Below are 26701 nucleotides of genomic sequence, written 5' to 3' on the forward strand. Positions count from 1 at the left end.
ACTTGGGTGTAGCATCGATAGATATAGGTACTGGGATAGCATAGCAACGACATTGTTTACCTACTGCAGTCGAGGAAGTTACGGAAGCCGCTTGAGAACAGACCTCTTTTCGTATTCTGAGCAGTTTTTGATAACACGTTCCGAACCATTGTGCGATAAGAACGAGCTATGCGGACCATAACTTTCGCCGACAAGAACGGCACAAGCAAAAGCGCGAGGAAGAGACGGGCACTGATCCTAGACCAAAGTGAATGGCAACAGTTAGAAAAACCTATCGCAGATGGCGAAGAGAGGAGGAGGAGGATACAGCGGGAAGAGGAAAATAAAAGAGTACAAGCGGAGGAGCGGAAGAAAATGCTTGCAAACTATAAACTTCTTATTTCGGTAAGTTGCGGATTCAGTTTACAGAAGAGGAATTAAACCGATAATAAGTTGATCGCTTTTGTTAAACGAAACAGCCGATGAAAAACAAAGAGAAGGCAACTAAAAGGTATATATTCCCCGCATGTTCAGCCTCTTAGTTTTTCGAATATATTACTTTCATAAAAACCTTTAAACTCGTCGATGCCGTTACAACACCACTTTAGCCTTTGATTTTCACTTTTATCTTTTTCGAAGATACAACGATCTTATTTTCTGGTTTCATGATGAGAATCTTGAACTGTATAGCTGAGACGACGCGTCTTATTGTTAGAGTAACCGCGTAGCCCCCGGCCCCTAGATGCAACTATTCCGCCTCGGCGGATGTCCGTATTGCATATGCAAAGAAAATGAAGGCGTTTGTCTTGCGCTCGCGCCTGCCGCGCCGCCGCCGCCGCCGTGCGTGGGCAGTCGATGTCGCACGCAACGAGCTTGGTGCGTCGCGGATCAAATCACGTGAAAAGCTTAGTGTAACTTAATTTATCCAATATTTCAAACAAAAAAATGAAACGAGGTAAGCTATTACCTGCTCGATGTGTTTTGTGGCCGAGCGATTTGATCACATTTTTAAATTAAACTTTAATCAACTCCTGGAACCTAAAGGTATTCCTTGTCGCAAGGAATACCATGAATAATCGTAAGTTCCACAGTAACGCGGTCGTGAGGGACTTTATCCAGGCCGGATATCCCGAATGCGGTGTTTCGACGTCTCTACTTCGAATTTCCTTATCCTCTACATCTAATTATCATATCATATACTGTAAGTGTGTCAACCGACACTTTTCTAATTATCGAATGCTGAGTTGCTGGGAACTGATACTCAAGCGGCTCTGATTCGGCAACCACGACCATTTGCCGAGTTTGAACCTATCAAGTTTGAATCTCCCGCGTCAGGGAGAGAGCGCTGTCTGGCGGTCGATCTCCGTATCAGCGCAGATTAAGTGCAGCGTGTGCACGACGACTCACTCCGCTGGAGTGATTTGTTTCTGATCAGTTTCATTCTCTTTTCAGTTAGAAAATAATATTTTGTGACTGGTTAGCTGAAGGAAGTCCAATTTGAAAGAATGATCAATTGGTTGCAACAGCTAATTTAATTCATTTTCACACTCCATCTCAATGCGCACGAAATGAATATTTTGCACACTCGGTGACTGAGGAAGGTTCAATTTTGGTGGGTACCCCAAGTATCATACTTTACTCTCATACTTACCTGGCGTGGGGGCTACCGTGATCAAGAAGGCGGTTCCCCCAGGGCGAGGCCCTTCCATTGCACTCCGGTTGGGCTGACCCCTGCGAGTATCTCAAATGTAGATACCTCGGGCGCGTAATTTTTGGGAGTCGGGACTGCGTTCGCGCTGTCCCGGATAATCTGATCAGTTACCCCTTTTGGCATAGCATCATGGATCATGTTGTCTCCGGCATTCTAATCCTCGATGCTGACGCTGGTAAGATGAGTCATCGATTTTACTGAAAATGTTGTCTATAGGTGGGAGGATGTTAGCCTGAACTGTATGAAGCGCTTGAAATTGGATTTTAAGCTGAACCAGGCAACAAAACGGACGGTATTTATGGTCCATCGCGAAGTAGAGAAATCCTCGACAAAAATACAGATTTAGAGAGGCCCTAAAGCTTGGATGTTTGTATGTCACAGGACCCTTAAATTTTAAGATTCGGGGCCCATATAGACTGGGAACCCCGGCCCCTGAGCGCTAATCCGGCCCTGGCCGCCAATGATTGAATGCCGTGCCTTAATTTTAACCTTACAATTTAAAAAGGTTAAATTTCTGGGTTCCCGAGAAATTTTAACCGTTGGTTAGACTCTGAATTTCAAAATATCCCACCAGAACGAAAATTATCAAACTGCAGACTGCCCGTATTTAGGTCGCCCAAATTTACCGCCCCTTTCACATAGCTATGTGTTAGGGTAGAATTCCTTCCCATTAGTTCGGCATGATGTTGGCAAGCCGTATAGAATTCTAGTAATTGAGGTTTTAGTCGGCGAAGCGCTTAAAACTATATTTACTCATTGATCGCGCACACCATGACGTACACTGCGAAGAGAATGCCTCGTGTGCATATTGATGCGACTGACAGGGGTAGTTTATACGGATAATAAGTGTTGATGACCACTCAGATTGCCCTCTCTCCCGACTCCCGAAGGAGGTGCGATCATCGATGATATACCATCGACTTACGTCGAAAGCATATCTGCCTCACGCTCAGAAGAAAGGACGAATCTCATCATCGTGGGTTGGGACTCTCCAAGATTGGAAAGTAGGAAGAACTATGCAACTACAGAAATGATCCTGTAAAGTATAGTCTTGCCGTTGAAGTGGCTCGTGCCGGACCCAGTTCAAATGAAATGACGAGACTTGCACACGAGCTGCACGTTAGGATACCGCAACGTCCTCTAGTAATACTATCAGGCAACGTATGAATGGAAAGAGACAATGGGAGCAGTGGCCAATGGGAGAGCTGATCCGCAGACGGCCGCGACGGGACTCCTCCCCGCTACTCACGCACGCCAACTACGTATGAATTGTGCATCTTCGAAGCGCGTCGCTTGGGAGCTTATACATGGGCTCTGATCACGACTTTCTTGGCGATATTTTGCCGCTCAGAAACAGCGAAATTCGCAACCCTACTTGAAGTTTTCCGAGAGCAGCCTCCGTCTTTCTCTCAGAGCTTTGGAATTAGTATTGGGTAGGGTAATAATAGCCCCCAAGTTGGTAATCCACGCTTGATAGTGAATCTATCTCCATCCTTGTCGCACCCATGGTCCTTGTATCTGTCCATCCTTTTTTTGGCCCTCCACCCGCACTTTAGGGACCAAATAATCCATTTTGGGACTTCAAATGGGCCAGATGTAACACCTACCTGGAAACTTATCGGCCAAATTATTTTTCTGATTACTTGTGCTTTCATATTTTAATCAGTTTCCGAGGCGATCCTGATTTCCTCAGCTATGACCTTGACGTTCCACGTGGCTCACCAATCGATCGAAATGAGCTCATGCGCGCGCAGCTCGGCAGCGTTTCTTACACAAGATAAATGTGAGTTTTCACTCAGAATAATGGCATAGACTTAATTATTCGGTGCTCGAACGAAATTTTTTGTTTCATTTTTCCAACAATACAATTTAGAATATTGTTAGAATATTGAGTAACTTTCCGATGGGGCGCAAGCTTATATACTCGGAATGTTTTACATCCTCTCGCCAACGGCCATACCACGTTGAAAGCACCGGTTCTCGTCCGATCACCGAAGTTAAGCAACGTCGGGCGTAGTTAGTACTTAGATGGGAGACCGCTTGGGAACACTGCGTGCTGTTGGCTTCCTTTTTTCCTCATAAAACATATTTTTTTTACATACTTGATATGGATATGGATTGGATGAATGATTTTATCGTTGTTTTTTTTTCAATAATACAGGGAACCCGATGGTTTTTAGACGGATAACTTCACGGCCCTAACAAAGTATCAACGGACACTGCAATGATGAAGAAAAATTGGTCAATAACTGAACGCATCCACGTTTGGCTGTATACTGATCAAATATGCATTCGATTATCCTTCTATAAGCACTAAACAGCCCATTTGGCTTCCATTTTTTGGTTCTTCCCTCTCATAGTGAAAACCCAGTAAGTAAGCTGATGAAAAATTTGACTATACATTTTGAAATAGGGAGCCACTATTTCCGATTCATTTTAGAAGGAAATAAACAGGTGTGCTATCAATTAGTTTCCCGATGCAAATAGGTTTTTTTTATGGATGAGCCAAAAATAATAGTTCCTCATTTCAAAGTATAGTCCTATTAGTGATGCCTCAAAAAATCCAAGTGTTGTCTAGCGCTATCAACTAGTCGCATTTTCATCAAAGACATTCAATAGAGGCTTTAATTTCATAAATAATTTAAATATTGGCATGAGCTGATGTGTCGATAGGACGTGGGGAACTTGATGAAAAGTGACTTGTACGTTTGTTTTAAAATTTAGTTTCAATGGAAGACTGCCTGTTTCATGAATCGGTCGCACTAAGCCCATTCAGCATTAAGTATGAAAATGATTTTTTTTTTTCTTCTTTTTTTTTTGATGATTTGAAATTTTCCTTCAATGCTCCTTGAAAAACATTTCCCGATGAAATTTTCTAAATTTTCCTCCAAGAAATTGAAGGAAATTTTAAATTTGTAACAGTAATTGACAGAAAAACTTAAAAATTGGAAAAGCAACACTGCATGGTGCGTTCAAGAAGTTTCAACCGAGGCTGACGACAAGCTATCATGACACGGTGGTTGCTTGGTTCGGTACTTTAACGGTAGGTGGCGCGTAATTTCCACAGCGGTGTGTATCCCCGCCCGACTCTATGAAATGAATTGAATTGGGTCCTCGCTCGATACCTCCGCCGTCAACTCTTGACTCTCTTCAAATCGCATAAATCTTTCGCCTTTTACTAAAGATTTCCGTGGAGAGGGTCAATTTATGAGTCTAATCTAATTTTTGGAATGCTCGACGAAAGTCGGGCACATAATCGATTACATCACCCTGCACCTACATCGTCACGTATCACAAAGTCAGCCGGACGGTAAATCCCAAACGACTGCATATCGTCACCGTAATCTTTTTCTCGGATGTTAATAGACTGCTGGACCCCATGGATCAAAAATCACTCACGTAGTGAACGCATACTTCGACGATACGCCGAGCTGATGAAAATTGTCTGGTATTCCGAGGAGTAGGTAAATCATCAGTATACGGCAATCGAGTATCTTCTCAATCGAAATACATACCTCGAAACTGGGCATTTTCAAAGTAGCTGCCTGTACCTGTCCTGTACCCCAGGATGCCCGTCGGGGTTCTCGGGTGTAAATCAGGAATCAGCATTTGTGCTGAATTCGAAAGTTAAATATCATGTGTACTGAACTTTCGGAAAAATGTGCGTCATGTGCTAGGGAATAAAATTTAAAAATTCGAGAAAGATCGGAGAATGAGTATCGCTGTTTTTGCATAACCCTCGATCAGAATTTAAGAAGGTAACAATTGCCATAAATGCCGTAAAATGTGAACAATTGGTAAAAAAAGACGAGTTTTTAAACGTTATCAAGAGTACCATTTGTCACATGTGCTAAGGGAGAAAAATTTCGATACTGGAAAGTCGTTTTTTTCGAGATACATTGATCAGCACGTGGAAAATCCACTTTTCCCGTCGTGTTTGAGCCGTTTCGGCCGACTTTCTAGTTTGCATCAGGCCCTTTATAAATCGATGAGTGTATATTTGTGTTGATGGGTCGAATAAACGGATCTTATGGTTAAAATAGAAAAAAACGTACCTTTTTTTTCTAGCATTCTAGGATGTAAGCTTTTGGCTGGTACCAATCAGTGGAAGGGAAAAAAAGGAAAGAAACGACAAAAACACCTCTCGGACGAGATGAGGTCGATTCTCAAGTATATTGAGGCGATAAATTCGATTATGACCTCCGTTTTTTTCCATCAACCTCCAGTTTTCCGGAAAAATCGATTTTAACCGGAAAAATGGGCATTTTTGACGTTTTCGCGACTGCTTAACCCCCTTTTTTTAGCCTCGGGGAACAAGCTTTTTTGGTATTTCCGCGACTTGAATGAAACTTTTTATTTCATTTTTCCAACAATAAAATTTTGAGTATCGATGGGGCGCAGAGCTTATGTACTTGAAACGTTTATCGTTTACTCGTCAACGGCCATACCACGTTGAAAGCACCGGTTCTCGTCCGATCACCGAAGTTAAGCAACGTCGGGCGTAGTTAGTACTTAGATGGGAGACCGCTTGGGAACACTGCGTGCTGTTGGCTTCCTTTTTCCTTCATAATTTATATTTTCTTGTGCACTTACTTGCAATAGACATGGCTTGATAGAATTTTGATTTTTCGATCAGTTTTCTACAGAAGTTACTTTTTCCCGGGTTAATGAGCAAAATGGATGGTTTAACAGAATGGCTTGATAGAATTTTGATTTTTCGATCAGTTTTCTACAGAAGGTTTTCTGGAGTTAAAATGCATATAATATCAAACAGTATGCTTTCAAGACTTAAAACAAAAAAAAATTAGATAAAGCTCGCTAAAAGTCCCTTCCACCCCCTCTAACTTTTTACCTAATTTAGGTAAAGATTTGAAACTTGGGGGATATTCCTAGGTCAAACGGAGCTACTTTTTGGTCCCCTCCCTCGGGGGGGGGGGGGGGGGGGGGGGCAACGGCCCCCAACTTTAAATTTTCAAATGGGAAGACCCCTTTGTGATAGCTCGTTCGAAAGAGCATAAAAAAAGAAAACTTTTCGCGCAAACCCTAAGTCAATATCTCAAACCGTTTCAAAATTTCAGCCGGTTAAAGTTCAAAATGGCCGAAAATTCACACCGGTTATTTGCCGATGGATCTGCGCGGAAATCGGTATTTGGGGGTATTTTGACACGAGAAAAACGAATTTGACGTAAGATTTTCAAAAAACCGAAATTTCCAAAATGGCCGCCGGTTAAAGTTCTAAATGACCAAAAATTGATTTTTTTTTATAAATCCAAGTTCAAATTTGTTTATCTTATGCCAATATTCTCTCAAATTCCAAGTTTTAGGCAAATCCATCAGGAAAAAACCTAGGTGAAAATTTTCGGCCATTTTGGAGAATTTGGTTTTTTTGAAAATCTAACGTCAAATTCGTTTTTCTCGTGTCAAAATACCCCCAAATACCGATTTCCGCGCAGATCCATCGGCAAATAACCGGTGTGAATTTTCGGCCATTTTGAACTTTAACCGGCTGAAATTTTGAAACGGTTTGAGATATTGACTTAGGGTTTGCGCGAAAAGTTTTCTTTTTTTATGCTCTTTCGAACGAGCTATCACAAAGGGGTCTTCCCATTTGAAAATTTAAAGTTGGGGGCCGTTGCCCCCCCCCCCCCCCCCCCGAGGGAGGGGACCAAAAACGAATTTGACGTCAGATTTTCAAAAAAAAACCAAATTCTCCAAAATGGCCGAAAATTTTCACCTAGGTTTTTTCCTGATGGATTTGCCTAAAACTTGGAATTTGAGAGAATATTGGCATAAGATAAACAAATTTGAACTTGGATTTATAAAAAAAAATCAATTTTTGGTCATTTTGAACTTTAACCGGCGGCCATTTTGGAAATTTCGGTTTTTTGAAAATCTTACGTCAAATTCGTTTTTCTCGTGTCAAAAACCCCCAAATACCGATTTCCGCGCAGATCCATCGGCAAATAACCGGTGTGAATTTTCGGCCATTTTGAACTTTAACCGGCTGAAATTTTGAAACGGTTTGAGATATTGACTTAGGGTTTGCGCGAAAAGTTTTCTTTTTTTATGCTCTTTCGAACGAGCTATCACAAAGGGGTCTTCCCATTTGAAAATTTAAAGTTGGGGGCCGTTGCCCCCCCCCCCCCCCCCCCGAGGGAGGGGACCAAAAACGAATTTGACGTCAGATTTTCAAAAAAACCAAATTCTCCAAAATGGCCGAAAATTTTCACCTAGGTTTTTTCCTGATGGATTTGCCTAAAACTTGGAATTTGAGAGAATATTGGCATAAGATAAACAAATTTGAACTTGGATTTATAAAAAAAAATCAATTTTTGGTCATTTTGAACTTTAACCGGCGGCCATTTTGGAAATTTCGGTTTTTTGAAAATCTTACGTCAAATTCGTTTTTCTCGTGTCAAAATACCCCCAAATACCGATTTCCGCGCAGATCCATCGGCAAATAACCGGTGTGAATTTTCGGCCATTTTGAACTTTAACCGGCTGAAATTTTGAAACGGTTTGAGATATTGACTTAGGGTTTGCGCGAAAAGTTTTCTTTTTTTATGCTCTTTCGAACGAGCTATCACAAAGGGGTCTTCCCATTTGAAAATTTAAAGTTGGGGGCCGTTGCCCCCCCCCCCCCCCCCCCCCCCGAGGGAGGGGACCAAAAAGTAGCTCCGTTTGACCTAGGAATATCCCCCAAGTTTCAAATCTTTACCTAAATTAGGTAAAAAGTTAGAGGGGGTGGAAGGGACTTTTAGCGAGCTTTATCTAATTTTTTCTGTTTTAAGTCTTGAAAGCATACTGTTTGATATTATATGCATTTTAACTCCAGAAAACCTTCTGTAGAAAACTGATCGAAAAATCAAAATTCTATCAAGCCATTCTGTTAAACCATCCATTTTGCTCATTAACCCGGGAAAAAGTAACTTCTGTAGAAAACTGATCGAAAAATCAAAATTCTATCAAGCCATGTCTATTGCAAGTAAGTGCACAAGAAAATATAAATTATGAAGGAAAAAGGAAGCCAACAGCACGCAGTGTTCCCAAGCGGTCTCCCATCTAAGTACTAACTACGCCCGACGTTGCTTAACTTCGGTGATCGGACGAGAACCGGTGCTTTCAACGTGGTATGGCCGTTGACGAGTAATCGATAAACGTTTCAAGTACATAAGCTCTGCGCCCCATCGGCAGGTTACTCGATACTCAAAATTTTATTGTTGGAAAAATGAAATAAAAAGTTTCATTCAAGTCGCGGAAATACCAAAAAAGCTTGTTCCCCGAGGCTAAAAAAAGGGGGTTAAGCAGTCGCGAAAACGTCAAAAATGCCCATTTTTTCGGTTAAAATCGATTTTTCCGGAAAACTGGAGGTTGATGGAAAAAACGGAGGTCATAATCGAATTTATCGCCTCAATATACTTGAGAATCGACCTCATCTCGTCCGAGAGGTGTTTTTGTCGTTTCTTTCCTTTTTTTCCCTTCCACTGATTGGTACCAGCCAAAAGCTTACATCCTAGAATGCTAGAAAAAAAAGGTACGTTTTTTTCTATTTTAACCATAAGATCCGTTTATTCGACCCATCAACACAAATATACACTCATCGATTTATAAAGGGCCTGATGCAAACTAGAAAGTCGGCCGAAACGGCTCAAACACGACGGGAAAAGTGGATTTTCCACGTGCTGATCAATGTATCTCGAAAAAAACGACTTTCCAGTATCGAAATTTTTCTCCCTTAGCACATGTGACAAATGGTACTCTTGATAACGTTTAAAAACTCGTCTTTTTTTACCAATTGTTCACATTTTACGGCATTTATGGCAATTGTTACCTTCTTAAATTCTGATCGAGGGTTATGCAAAAACAGCGATACTCATTCTCCGATCTTTCTCGAATTTTTAAATTTTATTCCCTAGCACATGACGCACATTTTTCCGAAAGTTCAGTACACATGATATTTAACTTTCGAATTCAGCACAAATGCTGATTCCTGATTTACACCCGAGAACCCCGACGGGCATCCTGGGGTACAGGACAGGTACAGGCAGCTACTTTGAAAATGCCCAGTTTCGAGGTATGTATTTCGATTGAGAAGATACTCGATTGCCGTATACTGATGATTTACCTACTCCTCGGAATACCAGACAATTTTCATCAGCTCGGCGTATCGTCGAAGTATGCGTTCACTACGTGAGTGATTTTTGATCCATGGGGTCCAGCAGTCTATTAACATCCGAGAAAAAGATTACGGTGACGATATGCAGTCGTTTGGGATTTACCGTCCGGCTGACTTTGTGATACGTGACGATGTAGGTGCAGGGTGATGTAATCGATTATGTGCCCGACTTTCGTCGAGCATTCCAAAAATTAGATTAGACTCATAAATTGACCCTCTCCACGGAAATCTTTAGTAAAAGGCGAAAGATTTATGCGATTTGAAGAGAGTCAAGAGTTGACGGCGGAGGTATCGAGCGAGGACCCAATTCAATTCATTTCATAGAGTCGGGCGGGGATACACACCGCTGTGGAAATTACGCGCCACCTACCGTTAAAGTACCGAACCAAGCAACCACCGTGTCATGATAGCTTGTCGTCAGCCTCGGTTGAAACTTCTTGAACGCACCATGCAGTGTTGCTTTTCCAATTTTTAAGTTTTTCTGTCAATTACTGTTACAAATTTAAAATTTCCTTCAATTTCTTGGAGGAAAATTTAGAAAATTTCATCGGGAAATGTTTTTCAAGGAGCATTGAAGGAAAATTTCAAATCATCAAAAAAAAAGAAGAAAAAAAAAAATCATTTTCATACTTAATGCTGAATGGGCTTAGTGCGACCGATTCATGAAACAGGCAGTCTTCCATTGAAACTAAATTTTAAAACAAACGTACAAGTCACTTTTCATCAAGTTCCCCACGTCCTATCGACACATCAGCTCATGCCAATATTTAAATTATTTATGAAATTAAAGCCTCTATTGAATGTCTTTGATGAAAATGCGACTAGTTGATAGCGCTAGACAACACTTGGATTTTTTGAGGCATCACTAATAGGACTATACTTTGAAATGAGGAACTATTATTTTTGGCTCATCCATAAAAAAAACCTATTTGCATCGGGAAACTAATTGATAGCACACCTGTTTATTTCCTTCTAAAATGAATCGGAAATAGTGGCTCCCTATTTCAAAATGTATAGTCAAATTTTTCATCAGCTTACTTACTGGGTTTTCACTATGAGAGGGAAGAACCAAAAAATGGAAGCCAAATGGGCTGTTTAGTGCTTATAGAAGGATAATCGAATGCATATTTGATCAGTATACAGCCAAACGTGGATGCGTTCAGTTATTGACCAATTTTTCTTCATCATTGCAGTGTCCGTTGATACTTTGTTAGGGCCGTGAAGTTATCCGTCTAAAAACCATCGGGTTCCCTGTATTATTGAAAAAAAAACAACGATAAAATCATTCATCCAATCCATATCCATATCAAGTATGTAAAAAAAATATGTTTTATGAGGAAAAAAGGAAGCCAACAGCACGCAGTGTTCCCAAGCGGTCTCCCATCTAAGTACTAACTACGCCCGACGTTGCTTAACTTCGGTGATCGGACGAGAACCGGTGCTTTCAACGTGGTATGGCCGTTGGCGAGAGGATGATAAACATTCCGAGTATATAAGCTTACGCCCCATCGGAAAGTTACTCAATATTCTAACAATATTCTAAATTGTATTGTTGGAAAAATGAAACAAAAAATTTCGTTCGAGCACCGAATAATTAAGTCTATGCCATTATTCTGAGTGAAAACTCACATTTATCTTGTGTAAGAAACTCTGCCGAGCTGCGCGCGCATGAGCTCATTTCGATCGATTGGTGAGCCATGTGGAACGTCAAGGTCATAGCTGAGGAAATCAGGATCGCCTCGGAAACTGATTAAAATATGAAAGCACAAGTAATCAGAAAAATAATTTGGCCGATAAGTTTCCAGGTAGGTGTTACATCTGGCCCATTTGAAGTCCCAAAATGGATTATTTGGTCCCTAAAGTGCGGGTGGAGGGCCAAAAAAAGGATGGACAGATACAAGGACCATGGGTGCGACAAGGATGGAGATAGATTCACTATCAAGCGTGGATTACCAACTTGGGGGCTATTATTACCCTACCCAATACTAATTCCAAAGCTCTGAGAGAAAGACGGAGGCTGCTCTCGGAAAACTTCAAGTAGGGTTGCGAATTTCGCTGTTTCTGAGCGGCAAAATATCGCCAAGAAAGTCGTGATCAGAGCCCATGTATAAGCTCCCAAGCGACGCGCTTCGAAGATGCACAATTCATACGTAGTTGGCGTGCGTGAGTAGCGGGGAGGAGTCCCGTCGCGGCCGTCTGCGGATCAGCTCTCCCATTGGCCACTGCTCCCATTGTCTCTTTCCATTCATACGTTGCCTGATAGTATTACTAGAGGACGTTGCGGTATCCTAACGTGCAGCTCGTGTGCAAGTCTCGTCATTTCATTTGAACTGGGTCCGGCACGAGCCACTTCAACGGCAAGACTATACTTTACAGGATCATTTCTGTAGTTGCATAGTTCTTCCTACTTTCCAATCTTGGAGAGTCCCAACCCACGATGATGAGATTCGTCCTTTCTTCTGAGCGTGAGGCAGATATGCTTTCGACGTAAGTCGATGGTATATCATCGATGATCGCACCTCCTTCGGGAGTCGGGAGAGAGGGCAATCTGAGTGGTCATCAACACTTATTATCCGTATAAACTACCCCTGTCAGTCGCATCAATATGCACACGAGGCATTCTCTTCGCAGTGTACGTCATGGTGTGCGCGATCAATGAGTAAATATAGTTTTAAGCGCTTCGCCGACTAAAACCTCAATTACTAGAATTCTATACGGCTTGCCAACATCATGCCGAACTAATGGGAAGGAATTCTACCCTAACACATAGCTATGTGAAAGGGGCGGTAAATTTGGGCGACCTAAATACGGGCAGTCTGCAGTTTGATAATTTTCGTTCTGGTGGGATATTTTGAAATTCAGAGTCTAACCAACGGTTAAAATTTCTCGGGAACCCAGAAATTTAACCTTTTTAAATTGTAAGGTTAAAATTAAGGCACGGCATTCAATCATTGGCGGCCAGGGCCGGATTAGCGCTCAGGGGCCGGGGTTCCCAGTCTATATGGGCCCCGAATCTTAAAATTTAAGGGTCCTGTGACATACAAACATCCAAGCTTTAGGGCCTCTCTAAATCTGTATTTTTGTCGAGGATTTCTCTACTTCGCGATGGACCATAAATACCGTCCGTTTTGTTGCCTGGTTCAGCTTAAAATCCAATTTCAAGCGCTTCATACAGTTCAGGCTAACATCCTCCCACCTATAGACAACATTTTCAGTAAAATCGATGACTCATCTTACCAGCGTCAGCATCGAGGATTAGAATGCCGGAGACAACATGATCCATGATGCTATGCCAAAAGGGGTAACTGATCAGATTATCCGGGACAGCGCGAACGCAGTCCCGACTCCCAAAAATTACGCGCCCGAGGTATCTACATTTGAGATACTCGCAGGGGTCAGCCCAACCGGAGTGCAATGGAAGGGCCTCGCCCTGGGGGAACCGCCTTCTTGATCACGGTAGCCCCCACGCCAGGTAAGTATGAGAGTAAAGTCTGATACTTGGGGTACCCACCAAAATTGAACCTTCCTCAGTCACCGAGTGTGCAAAATATTCATTTCGTGCGCATTGAGATGGAGTGTGAAAATGAATTAAATTAGCTGTTGCAACCAATTGATCATTCTTTCAAATTGGACTTCCTTCAGCTAACCAGTCACAAAATATTATTTTCTAACTGAAAAGAGAATGAAACTGATCAGAAACAAATCACTCCAGCGGAGTGAGTCGTCGTGCACACGCTGCACTTAATCTGCGCTGATACGGAGATCGACCGCCAGACAGCGCTCTCTCCCTGACGCGGGAGATTCAAACTTGATAGGTTCAAACTCGGCAAATGGTCGTGGTTGCCGAATCAGAGCCGCTTGAGTATCAGTTCCCAGCAACTCAGCATTCGATAATTAGAAAAGTGTCGGTTGACACACTTACAGTATATGATATGATAATTAGATGTAGAGGATAAGGAAATTCGAAGTAGAGACGTCGAAACACCGCATTCGGGATATCCGGCCTGGATAAAGTCCCTCACGACCGCGTTACTGTGGAACTTACGATTATTCATGGTATTCCTTGCGACAAGGAATACCTTTAGGTTCCAGGAGTTGATTAAAGTTTAATTTAAAAATGTGATCAAATCGCTCGGCCACAAAACACATCGAGCAGGTAATAGCTTACCTCGTTTCATTTTTTTGTTTGAAATATTGGATAAATTAAGTTACACTAAGCTTTTCACGTGATTTGATCCGCGACGCACCAAGCTCGTTGCGTGCGACATCGACTGCCCACGCACGGCGGCGGCGGCGGCGCGGCAGGCGCGAGCGCAAGACAAACGCCTTCATTTTCTTTGCATATGCAATACGGACATCCGCCGAGGCGGAATAGTTGCATCTAGCGGCTGGACTTAGATTACAGTCGCGTCGTCGGCCTGGCTGTGCAGCGTCGAAAATTCTTGTGATCTGCGATCAGAGCATGAGACCTGAAATTGGCTCGTTACGGCAATGACGCGTTTAAGCATCTTTAGATTTACGTAAAAATATATCGATATTGCAATAAAGCAGATACCACTGTTTTCAGGACTGGTTCGACTTTTTGTAGAAGGAGCTTCGCCCTAACGGCAAACGTTTCCGGAAGAATCTCGTTCAGTCTCTCAGGGGGTCTCTTCGTTTTCAACCCACTTTTTCTCTGAGATTACCACAGATTCAATTATGAGTTTGCATATTTTCTTGCTTCAGAAACACGGGCATCATGCATCGAGGAGGAATGGACGCGTGCAAGCGCTAACATCAAAAAGGTTTCTATCCTTTCTATCGGACGCCTACTTTTTCTGATTGCCCCTAGCGTTAAGTTTTCCTTGTGGCTAGCTTGCCACTACCTTGTTGCAAGATTTGGACCTTGCCACCCTGGCCGCGTCCTGAACCAGGCCAATTCGAGGAACTCGACGACCGGGAAGAAAACCACCCGGCAACACTGTACTATGTACTGCCGTGCTAAGGAAAAACGCCGTATGAACCTTCAGGCGTTGTCAAATTTCTTCTGATAAAATACGAATTTCTCGGGGAAATTGCAAATATTTTTCTTCCAATTTTTCAGACTATTTTGTTCGCAATTTAATCTAAAATATCTGAAAATTTCAAGGAAAAATATGGATTAATTTCGTCAAAAATACATGTTTTATTCGGAGAAATTTGGCAACTCTCGAATGTTCATACGGCGTTCTTCCTTAGCACGGCAGTGTAGAAGACCCAAATCCAGGCACAGGAGCAGGAGAGAGGAGACGCCTCCTCGGGAAATACGCCAGGTTGCCAGGTTGGGTTTGATTCTAGTCCAGGACGTTGTTAAACATTTTTCCCTGTCAATGAGTTCCACGAACTGACACGGTACGCTACTGCCGTGCTAAGGGAAAACGCCATATGAACATTCCAGAGTTGCCAAATTTCCTTCGATGAAATGTTTATTTTTGAGGAAAAATATGAATATTTTTCCTATACATTTTCAAAATCTTTGCGCGTAAAATTGCGAACTAAATTATTTGAAAAATTGGGAGGAAAATATTCATAACTTTACCAGGAAATTTGCGCTTTATCACAGGAAATTTGGCAACGCCTAAAGGTCCATACGGCGTTTTTCCCTTAGCATGGCAGGTTAGGGCTCGAAAAGGGAGGCGGGCCGAAATCTTGCCGCTAGCAAGCTAATCGCAAGGAAAAAATCACGCTGGGGTGTCATACATCTATTTCCACTATCCGTCCCCGGTCCCCCTTCCATTCCCCTATCGTTAGAGGAAAATATGATAAATACACGTGTTGGTAGTTTTTTTCGCAAGAGCTTCATAGAACTCGTTCAAAATCTTGCAGGGTCTAGGAAGGATAAGAGATGAAAAACAAAAGCAACTGCTAGAAAAGCAAGAGAAGGAGAAAGAAGAGAGGTACAAGAGAATCCGCGAGGAGGAAGAACTTTTGAAAAAAATCGCCGTTGAAAAGGCGAGACAATTGGCAAAGTTGGAGAAAGATGAGATGAAAACACTCACGAGTGCTCTTCGATTCGCCGAGGTAATACGAGAATGCTCCCATTGTAACTCCGTTCGTTCGTTTTTCGGTTCATCGGATATTTTAGATTAAATTACGAATAAAATCAAATACAAATTTTTAGGGAAAATATTTAGATTTTTCCAATAAATTCGATTATTATTGAAGGAAACATGGCAACGTCTTAAGGCTCATACAGCGTTTTCCCATGGCACGGCAGTGTTGTTGGTGTATCATGTTTCATGCGACAATATTTTGCCCTCCTAAAAAAGAGCGCGGTATATGGGGGAAAATTAAGGGCCAACCGAAAGTAGTTTTATACATAGAAGTTCTGACAGCACACATTCAGAGGAATAATATTTTGCCAAAATTGTAGCAAAAATTGAAAAATGGACATGTGAAATACGAGGATGGGCAAGCGGCCGGTCTGTAAGACGCCATGTCATCGAGAGGTTGGCAAGAGGTTCAAGTCGATTTTGTCTGAAAGTCTACTCATCAGCATCAGTCGCACTGTGCTTTCCTTCAGAAGGGTAGTAGGGACTGCCGAAGATATAGGCTGTAAATTTTGGAGACTGTTTACTCAATTTAAAAATCAATTAAATTAATATTTTGAAAATATTACTTAGACAAATATGCAATGTACATTAACTTCGATGCTTTACTTATCCCTGAAAAGGTTTTGAGAGAGCGGCAGGCTCAGATGGAGTTCGATCGAACGGTGAAAGCGCGAGAGGAGAAAAAAAAGAAAGAAGAAGCTGAAAAAAGGAGAAAGGAGGCGGAAGATTACAAACTGGAACTGGCAAAAAAGAAAATTGAAATGAAAGAGAAGGCCGAGAGAGAGAATGAAGCTATAAAACAAAGGTGAGTTCCACAACTGAATACCTTAGAGGCATGTCCTGGAAGGACAAATACACGCAATAAAAAAATCACCCCCCCCCCCTTCCTGTTCTCGAGCTTAAAACATGATATTTTTCGGGTTACTTGTGATGGAATTTGATAGAGTTTGGTATACAGAAAGACTTTATTAAGTTCAACCACCCTCCGCCTGGTCGTTCCGTAAGTTTCACTTTGATTTTTTTTCACGATGCGCAACCGAGCAAAGGTATAGTCATTTTAGGCGAGAATGTAAAACATTATATTTTTCGGGTTGATTCTGATGAAATATGATAAAGTTTGGGATAAATGAAGATGTTCATGTTCATTATCTTGCGAGAATGCCACAAAAAATTTTGAAGAAAATAGGCGACGCGCCGCGGTTGAAGTGGTAAATGCCTTGATAGTCAAAACGCCTTCACTCCCGTGCGTATGCAACACGGTCATCCATGGCGCCTAAATAGTTGCATCCAGGTGTCATAATAGAATTCGTTCCGTATTCATCGTACGCGACATTAATTGAAGCTTTGCTCGTTTCTCTCACACCTTAACTTGATTCCACCGTTGCCTATTGTGTCAATAAATTTAACTATTGCTGATTTTCAATGCAACATTATCAATTTTGCAAGTAATGCTTTGATTGTTTCAATAAATAAGAATGCTTCCGTCCTAACAGGTGAGCTTTGAGCTGCGCTCCTACCTTCTATAATCTGAGAGCGATGCATGGGGAAGAGGGGGGTGGAGGTGGGTTGGTAGAGAAGGGGTGGTGGAGGGAATGATTTGGGGGAGTGTTTTAAAAATCCGATTTTTCAACTTACATACTTGATACTTATCTTCCGACAGATTCAAGGAATATCAGCAGATGAGGAAAGAGGAGGACGAAAGACGCTTGGCAGAGGAGCTAGACGAAATTCACTTGATTCAAACAGAACTCAAACAAAAACAGGAGGAAGAAAATGCTCGAGTAAGTTTTCCTCAGTTAATTTAGAACATTTTTCAAATAAGTTCATTCTTCTCAAGTTCCCACGAAGGTTTACGGTATCTGTATCTGCTCAGGCAGACGAGACATTTCGACTTAACTAGAACGGAGTCTACATCTGTATCTGCTCAGGCAGACGAAACATTTCGACTTAACTAGAACGGAGTCTACTCGTTTGAAATGTTTCGATATAGACGTTCGAAACTAATAATTAAGGTCATCTTAAAATAATCGTTTCGATTTGAATAAGTTGGCGCGGAAGCATGGGCGAAACTAAGAACTTTTCTCGGGACTGAAATGAAAGTTCGGAGCTTGAGAGGGGGGGGGGGGGGGTCTGAATGGCCTCCTCCAAAAAATTCTGAGAAATTAAGTCGTCTTAGGAGCAATCCTGAGTGTTCTCACCGAAAAGTGGATCCATTTACAATTTCCGAGATGAACGATATGTCGCACACTTACTTAGCAAAATCTCTCGAGTATCTTGGGAAGGACTAAGTAGATATCATGGGGAGGGGGGCGAATGATCGATTATCGATGCTTCCATTTGAAGCTATGGTAAAGAATCGACTATTAAGGTGTTCGTAGCGAACACTCTGTTCATCGATACTTTTCCATTAATTGGCAAATCAATCGCAACAGCATGCTGTTGCGGACGACGAGGCTCGAGGAGGTCCTATCCTTCTTTCAATTCTAACTGGGCTGCCTAAAAAATTTCTATCCTGATTTACCTAGGATCAGAGATACAAAATGAAATTGCTTGGATTTTCACGAATGGTGAAATTTTATTCGCCATGAAGTTTGAACGATTTTTCGGGGGCTGCGTATGCAATCCGTATTAACTATCTTAGAATTCGATAAGAATCTTCAAATTTGTTTTGTCTAAATTCGCAAAAAATTTCGCACGAAGAATATAATGGGCAAAAGGGACAAACAAGACGTTTTAAAAGAAGAAAGAGACGCTCTTTTAGTAAATCCTCGAGGAGAAAATAGTTTAGTGCTCATGTCTAAGAAGGGAGATCAAATGGCATCATCTAGATTTTGGGTACATAAAACAGTTCTACCCAGATTAGCGCGGACAAAAATGCCAGTGAGGCATGGTACCTACCCAAAATCGAATTTATTTCATTCAACGACTGATTAAGAACCCTTCAGTAGTTCTATCCGAGCTGTATTTCCTAATAATGCAACCTGTTAATCCAGGATTCCCTGTTCATGAGTTTCCTGAATGAGGTATGCATGCAAGGTCAAAAAGTCGGTATCCCTTCTTAGCAGAAAACATGATTTCACAAGAACGTAAGAAAAAAACTTCACACGCGCGAGCTGTGAAATAGTTTTGATTCAAGAACGTTCGAACCAGTTATTTTTTGCTATGCTTCAGGCCGCGGAGAGAAAGAAAGCACTGATTGCCTGCTGCGACGAAAACCGGAAGATGATGGAGAACCGTATAAATATGACAGAGGAGGACGAGAATGCCAAGGAGGCGGCAGTCTTGGAACAAGCTCGCACGAAGCAAGAACGCGCAAGAGAATGGAGGCAGCTGGAAATTAAGGTGAGTGAAATGGCAGGAAAAAATAAGTGGAATTGAGGCGTAATTTTGGGTCCTGAATAGAACCCGAAATTGGGGTAGAAGGAAGGTAGAACATGGGATATTACTGTAAATTTCCATAAAGGGTGATTCGATCGACATGAATAGATTGAAAATTAAAAACGTGAATTGATCTAATCACGGTGTTGTCGGTCGATTCACGGGTTTGTCGATCGATTCACGGGTTTGTCGATCGATTCACGGGTTTGTCGATCGATTCACAGGTTACGATAGTGTGTAGTTAAGTTGAATCTGAAAATTCGCAGAATGCCACATATGAATGAGTTTTTTTTAAAATGAGAACAAATCCCATTTTCAAAATGAGCCCCAGGATGCTAATATGCTCATACAGCCCAGGGCTCATCTGGAAAATGGACTTGGTGACTTTTAGAAACGACACGTCAACGGCGTAAGACCGAGACCACGTCTCTCATTTGCGGAGTTTGAAAATCTCCGTTCCTATTTTATTTTTCAAAAAAGAACAATTTGACATCATTCCTTGAAGCTGAAGCTTCTGCAGAATTTTCTTGGAACTGAGAAGAAAAATCACGGAAGTTTTTTAAGAATTGCTGTTGAGTAGTTTCTCATTTAAAAAATAAAGTATGACAGGAAGTCTGCGACGTCGCAAACCGTGACACGTGGTTGCGGACTTACACCGTCAATAAATTCATTTACTTTTAAAAAAAGAAAGAAAAAAAAGAAAGAAAATTAAAATAACTTTGTTTTCTTCTATTTTTTTTCAAAATTGGAAAATGTGCACAGAAAGTGCAAGATAAAGTAGCGATAGCGGAGAGAATGTATGAAATGGCAGCAACTGCGCAGACTTCACGGGATGAATTCAACGAAGAGGAAGAGGAACGGATTAGAACAGCGAAATTAATCAAGTAAGATTTTTGCTGAGCTTTCTTTCAGCTTTCTTTAGAAATTCCGAATAAGAGCAGAACTGCTGCTTCCCATTTTTCTCTTTTTACCAATTAAAGGAGGTCGACGCTCGACAGATTCGTGGCTGTGACCACGAGAGAGTACAACATCAAGGAACTCCGGTTCTTGATCAAAAGAATAACACATTGAGATCTCTCCCCAGGTGCGAATACTTTACATATTAGCCTTCAAAATTCCGAGTATGCAACCCCTCGACGGTCGTGCTCGGATAGTTATCGCTCGGAACGCAAGGAGCATTTTAAAGAATGCCTCCGTTCATGACTGGTAAAACCCAGGACATCTCAAAAAACCTGGCAAAAGAGGCGGTATTTAAAGAGTTTCAAAACATAGTCAACACTGAAAAAAAAAACACATTGGATCTAGAGTCCAGACTCTTGAAAACATTGACAAGAAAAAGGACTCTTGATTCAAGCAGATTTAAGCTTTATTCAAAAGGAAATCCGCTCAGATTAAGAGGCTTGGTTCTTGATTTGAGCTTAAATCTGATTGAATCGAGAGTATTTTTTCTTGTCGATGTTTTCAAGAGTCTGGACTCTAGATCCAATGTGTTTTTTTTTTTTTTTTTTTTTCCAGTGAAACATCATGAAACTTTAATGATCCCCCACTGGCCCACTTGCAGCGAAGCTTTTTTATAATCGCGAGTTAACCGTAAGTTTTTTCGTGAAATTTTACACTGGGAGAACTGAACAGTCTCCATGTCCCCTTTTGGATGCAACATCCTCATTCCACAGACAGCGACGAAGCGCGACGAATGATTGATCATCGATATTTCCCAATCGAAGCCGTGGTAAAGAATCGAGTGACAAGGTGTACATTGCAGTGGCGTGGCGTGAATTGCGATGTATCGATTCTTATGCCATTGAAACCAATGGTAAAGAATCGATTATTAAGGTGTTCGCTGCGAACACCCTGTTTATCGATCCTTTTCCATAGGTTTAAATAGCGGATCAATCGATATATCGCAAAGCACGCCACGCCACTAGTACATTGCGAACACTATTTCTATCGATCCTTTTCCACGGGGTTTGCAGGCAAATAGCAAAATCAGGCATTTTGTCAAATGCCCAGGCCAGTCAAATATTCCAACTTAGATTGAAATTCTGCTTCTTTTCCTAATTTCAGACAAAATAATTCATTGCTCCAGCAAAAAAAAATTCTCGGTAAAAATTTGCTCACACAATAGTGTTTTAAACAATTTTTAGCTCCTGAAGAGACACTGATCTTGAAATTTTCAGCATGTCGTAAAATACAGAATTTTTTGAATTTCAACATTTAAAAATACGTGAGGCAATTGAAGAGGAAGACAAACAGAGTTCGTAGGTTTGAAGAGTTATTTTTCCAAAAATAGTGAAAAATCGTGAGCTCTTCGCCATAAATTGACAAAATTTTGTAGATCGTCAAAATTTGCCTATCTGCTTAGGCTTTTGACAAAATGCCTGATTTCACTGTTTGCTTGCGATAGATGTACCGCAAAGCACGCCATGCCACTGTACTGCCACTGTACTGCCACAGACTATAAAATCACTCTTAATAATGGAGTAAAATGGATATAGTCATGCGAATTATCCAGAACCACGATGATCCAGCTTTATCCTTCTATTTAAATTCACTCTTTTCATTAATCAGAGGCGGATCCAGCAATAGCAGCACCGAAATTCTTCTATTTAATCCCATGCTAAATAATCGATTCTTGTCGGAGCACCTGGCCTCCTCTAAGAATCGATACATTTCCATGGGTTTAAATAGAGGAAAGACAATGTTGCCAATTTTATCGATATATATTGACTTACTTTATCTACTACGGTTTCAGGGAATTACAAAAGGAGGAAGAACGGCGAGGACACAGGAAGAAACTGGCGGATGAGAAAAAGCAAATGTTCGCCGATTATCTGAAGGAAACGGAATGGAAGAGGGAAATGGAACGCGCGAGACTGAAAGAGGAGATGATGGAGAGAAGGTTGAAAGAAATTTCCAACGCACGAATCGACAACGAGACGAGGAAGGACACTTTTGAGAAGGCAAAATTATGCCGCGAAAATTGGGATGAACAATGCGTAGGTACCCTTAGCAGTATTCAGAGAATTTTTGCGATCGAATATCATTCATCAATCGAATTGATGAATGCCGAGTGATGCCGATGATAGGTGAAAGCAGGAGCCAAACAGAGTTCAGATGATTTTTTTTTTTTTTTTTTTTTAAAAAAAATAAAATTAAGAAGAAAATGTGAAAATACGAAACACTAAAACGCTGATTGCGTACACAGCACACTTGAAATGGCAAAACACAACAACAGAGAGAAATGACGAAACAAAAATTCTGGTGAAAGATGAAGTTGCTGACATAGATTGCATCAATTCAAAAATCGAATTCAAGTCCCGAGAAGAATTCGAAATTTCAAATTGACGAATTTCAACGGTCCTCAGTGATACCAACGAAGAAGTCGAATATCAGTTTAAAAAAAAAAAAAAAAAAAAAAAAAAAAAAAAAAAAAAAAAGCACAATCGTCGAATCACTCAACGGTGGATGATACTCGATCAAGAATATTCGCTCAACGCCACGACCTGGCAATTAAGGCGCGGTGTGAGCGCATCAAAACGCGAAAGTGACCCCCGTCACTCCCCCACCCTCAAGTGGTCTCTTTGAAAAATGTTTACATCCTACCTACGAGTGTAACGTCATTAAAAATTAATGAATCCAAATATTAGGAGAGGATATATCCGCTAAATATACCTACACTGCCGTGTTAGGGAAAAACGCCGCGTGAACATTTGAGAGTTGCCAAATTTTCTTCGATAAAATGTTTATTTTTGAGGCAATAAGAGTACTTTCCTCGACATTTACACGAACTTTAAGTGAAATTGCGAACAAAAGTACCTGAAAAATTCGAAGAAAAATATTCCAAAGTCTACCAAGAGACTCGCGTTTTTTCAATGGTAATCTGGCAACGCCTGAAGGATCATACGACGTTTTTCCTTACCACGGCAGTGCGGGCGAACCATTTGGTCAGAATGGCCTTCGAGAGATCGAATTCTCCGACTAAAACTCCACATCTACTACTCATACACTACAGTATGATAGGTTCGTACGCACATACTTATAACATGAGTAGACATAGGGAACATAGGCAGATTATCCGGGACAGCGCGAACGCAGTCCCGACTCCCAAAAATTACGCGCCCGAGGTATCTACATTTGAGATACTCGCAGGGGTCAGCCCAACCGGAGTGCAATGGAAGGGCCTCGCCCTGGGGGAACCGCCTTCTTGATCACGGTAGCCCCCACGCCAGGTAAGTATGAGTGTAAAAGGTGGTGCTTGGGGTACCCACCAAAATTGAACCTCCCTCAGTCACCGAGTGTGCAAAATATTCATTTCGTACGTATGGGCGTTAAGAAAAATTTGGAGCTTAATCCGCTGGTGCAACCGATTGATCATTATTTGAAATTGACCTTCACGTAATTCATCAGACACATAATATTATTTAAAAGCAAGGAAGAAAATTAAACCGTTCAAAGAGCGGCCTCCGTGAAGTGAAAGGTTTTGCACACTTTACCTAATGGATGTACAGCAAAGAGTCGCCAGAGAGCGCTGTGTCCTTCCCGATGGTTCGGTTAGGTCACACGAAAGACGGACAGATCGCACTCTGAGATGGTCACCAAGGTGCGGGAGATTCGAAGGCGAAGAGTTAAAATCACCAGTCAGGTTTTGTTGAAGCACGGCCAATCTGTCTCTACACTTATACGTAACTCAAGGTCGCCGGCATTTTTTTTTTTTTTTTTTTTAATTGCTAAGAAGAGTTTAATACTAAATTTAGAAATAGTCAAATAATGGCTAAAAAACAGTAAGAGAGCGAAAAGAGCTCATACCTACAAAAATCCTATGAACCACAAAATACTTTAAAATCCTATCCTCACATCTGTTATCATCAACGGGGTGCTTAAAAATGAAGTAAAAAAGAAGCATCTACCGACCATCGTCCGTCCATACCGTAGCTTGTGGCAGGAACGTTAGCAAAACTCAAAATTTCAGATGAACTACAACTATTTTCTGAGCTCCGGGCCTCGGCGTTTTTTCTACTCCCGCGTTAAAGTCTCCAAATTCCTGCTTTTTGTCTTTCATGTGCTACTGAATTCAACTAGTAGCTCCCGAGGTTCCGCTTTTGCCTACCTTGTCAATTGAAGGCGAATTTCACGGCCCACCACGAAACGACATGCATCAGAGCGCCTGCTCTCTCGTGTTATCCCGCTTCGGATGCATTCCCGAAACGCAGGTTTACTGGAGTTTAAGAAGTCACTATGTTTCCTCGCAATAAATCATGAAAGAGGGTTTTTACAGGTGGAGAATATGAATCTGCGGATGATGGAGAAGAAGCTGGACAAGAGAGCGGTGGACCGATCCGTGCACATGTGGAAGATGAGCGATGAGGAATACTTCAAGTACGCTCGCGAGGTGGTTGAGGACAGTCAGAAGTGGAATCGTCCCCTCCTACCGATCTTAAAATCGATAGAGGTAAAATCATTCCTGAACAGGGTGTCTAGTTTTTTTTCATTTTGGGAAATCTTCATAATTTTTTTCCTGAAATTCTTTATTCCAAAACCTGATCCTGTTTTTTTTGCGGATAAAAATTAAAATTTCTTCTCTACCAAGAAAACTAGCAGAACTCAGAAAAATGAAGGCAGGATTCTGTTTGGAAAAACCCGCGCTCTTGATGCAGTATTTGATTTCTACATCGAATGCGAAGTTTTTTCTCCTTCAAAATAATCCCTCTCTCATTTCAATGAATTTAGGAATTTTTTTGGTTTAGAATGATTCCTAAAGCTCATGCATGGGGTCTATCATCCTATTTCTTGGCTAAACATTCAAAATCTACCGAGGTTTATTACTTAATCGATGTTATGTATCGCACATCAGTTCGGAAACGCTGGAATCCGGGACGAATCATCTTGAGCTGAATATTGTTCACGCAAAAAAATAAAGGAGGTTTGATGATACGAGATGCTTGGAATGCTGATCATTTACTAGTTCGTCCTTCTTTCCCGTTTTCAGGATTACAAACGTAGACTTCAACTAACACCTCTGAAGCCCCAACACCGTCTATGGAAGTCAAATGTTCCAATAGAGAGTGTTACCCTCCATAAAGTTGGAGCGCCAACGTCTGACCGTATTCAAAGTACATCTAGCGGAACTCAGGTATTCAGTGCAAGCGAGCAAGATGGAACAGCTCTTTCGCGGTTTCAAGTGTCAAGCTGTGAAAAAGCTCCTTCAAAAGTAAGTTTGATAAATACACGGATGGGGCTTCCCAAGTAGGTTCTCGACGGAAATATCGCTATATATTGCGATTTTATCGGCGATAAAATCGCCAAGATCATCAACGTCTGGGCGATTATCCTCGATCTTATCGCGAAAAAATAGCGCTTTTATTGCCCGACAATTATCGCGACATTTTTGAAATAAAAATCGCGATATATAGCGATTTAATCTCGATTTTGTCGACGAAAATTGATCACGATTTTATCGAACCAAAAATTGCGATTTTTAGCGATTTAATCGCCATATATCGCAATTTTTAATGCGATAATATCTCGATATATTGCCACCGATATAATCGCGATAACCACCGATGACATCGCTATTTAACGCAATCGCTGCTACTTGGGTTGGGCGCAAAAACATGAACCAGCTATATAGAAAACTACAGATTGCTCCGGAAGTACAAGAAAAGAAAAAAGTAAAAATTAAGATTTTGAAATTATCGGTGCGGAGCAGAATGCTTCCGTTTTGAGTGCTGTCAGGGTCTCTACTAAAAATAGGCTAGCTAAAAAGCAGTAATTTCACAGTAATTTTTCAGTACATTCGTGAAAAATTCAGTACCTCCGCAACATAAAATTCAGTACTTTTCAGACCTCTATTTGACGAAATTTGAAAAAATTCGAAATTCTCGCTCGAATTGCAACAAAAATGACGTAGCCACAAAATTTCATTGGTGGCTCGAAGATTAATTAACCGCTCAATCGCAATCTTGCAGGCAAACACAACTTTAGGGATCAACGCGCAGAGAATTGCATACATTCCAGGCTTTATTATGAATCACGCGTGCGGTATGAGGGAAAAAATGTCGGACCTTCTTGCGGAATTTCCGCGCTTTTTCAGTACTTCCAGCCCACCCTTGAAAAATCAGTACTATTTCCGGAGTAGTATAGACACCCCGGCTGTATATTTAGTGCTCGTCCAGTCGTGGACAAGATTCCATCCTAGCGCCAGAAATATTCTGTAACGAAAAGGAGAAATCTCGATGGTTTCTTGGAAACAGCTGAGTATCCAGTACCTACTATTTTTTGAATTTTTCCCCCAGTATACTTCTATTTACTTATTACAATATATTCACACAGGGCCGGATTTAGGGGTTGGCCACATGGGCCGCGGCTTCTTGCGGAATTTCCGCGCTT

The 26701-nt window shown here is 41.4% G+C and overlaps 2 protein-coding genes and 11 non-coding genes across 15 annotated transcripts in view; 7 read left to right on the top strand and 6 right to left on the bottom strand.

Moving 5' to 3' along the window:
• The window catches only part of LOC109036822 (uncharacterized), a 319487-nt gene that overhangs the window by 131807 nt on the left and 160979 nt on the right, over positions 1–26701 (top strand). The gene's annotated exons all lie outside the window — the stretch shown is intronic.
• On the top strand, positions 30–25523 carry LOC109041444 (uncharacterized; the record flags this gene model as incomplete). The annotated part of the gene is given in 9 exon segments (XM_072302333.1): positions 30–384; positions 15711–15905; positions 16558–16742; positions 17598–17718; positions 19109–19279; positions 20078–20199; positions 22068–22311; positions 24591–24764; positions 25302–25523. Coding segments are annotated over 9 exon segments (1650 nt in total), but the record flags the coding sequence as incomplete, so codon positions are not given.
• On the top strand, positions 1623–1784 carry LOC140225187 (U1 spliceosomal RNA). The gene has a single exon (XR_011900324.1). It is a non-coding gene; the product is annotated as a U1 spliceosomal RNA (small nuclear RNA).
• On the bottom strand, positions 2546–2743 carry LOC140225178 (small nucleolar RNA U3). The gene has a single exon (XR_011900315.1). It is a non-coding gene; the product is annotated as a small nucleolar RNA U3 (small nucleolar RNA).
• LOC140225175 (5S ribosomal RNA) lies at positions 3637–3755 on the top strand. The gene has a single exon (XR_011900312.1). It is a non-coding gene; the product is annotated as a 5S ribosomal RNA (ribosomal RNA).
• Positions 4826–4942, top strand: LOC140225180 (U5 spliceosomal RNA). The gene has a single exon (XR_011900317.1). It is a non-coding gene; the product is annotated as a U5 spliceosomal RNA (small nuclear RNA).
• LOC140225185 (5S ribosomal RNA) lies at positions 6125–6243 on the top strand. Its single transcript, XR_011900322.1, has one exon. It is a non-coding gene; the product is annotated as a 5S ribosomal RNA (ribosomal RNA).
• Positions 8716–8834, bottom strand: LOC140225186 (5S ribosomal RNA). The gene has a single exon (XR_011900323.1). It is a non-coding gene; the product is annotated as a 5S ribosomal RNA (ribosomal RNA).
• Positions 10028–10144, bottom strand: LOC140225181 (U5 spliceosomal RNA). The gene has a single exon (XR_011900318.1). It is a non-coding gene; the product is annotated as a U5 spliceosomal RNA (small nuclear RNA).
• On the bottom strand, positions 11214–11332 carry LOC140225184 (5S ribosomal RNA). Its single transcript, XR_011900321.1, has one exon. It is a non-coding gene; the product is annotated as a 5S ribosomal RNA (ribosomal RNA).
• On the top strand, positions 12226–12423 carry LOC140225179 (small nucleolar RNA U3). The gene has a single exon (XR_011900316.1). It is a non-coding gene; the product is annotated as a small nucleolar RNA U3 (small nucleolar RNA).
• LOC140225176 (U1 spliceosomal RNA) lies at positions 13185–13346 on the bottom strand. The gene has a single exon (XR_011900313.1). It is a non-coding gene; the product is annotated as a U1 spliceosomal RNA (small nuclear RNA).
• On the bottom strand, positions 23391–23552 carry LOC140225177 (U1 spliceosomal RNA). Its single transcript, XR_011900314.1, has one exon. It is a non-coding gene; the product is annotated as a U1 spliceosomal RNA (small nuclear RNA).

This window comes from Bemisia tabaci, chromosome 7 (assembly GCF_918797505.1).
Source record: "Bemisia tabaci chromosome 7, PGI_BMITA_v3".
Taxonomy (NCBI): Eukaryota; Metazoa; Arthropoda; class Insecta; order Hemiptera; family Aleyrodidae; genus Bemisia; species Bemisia tabaci.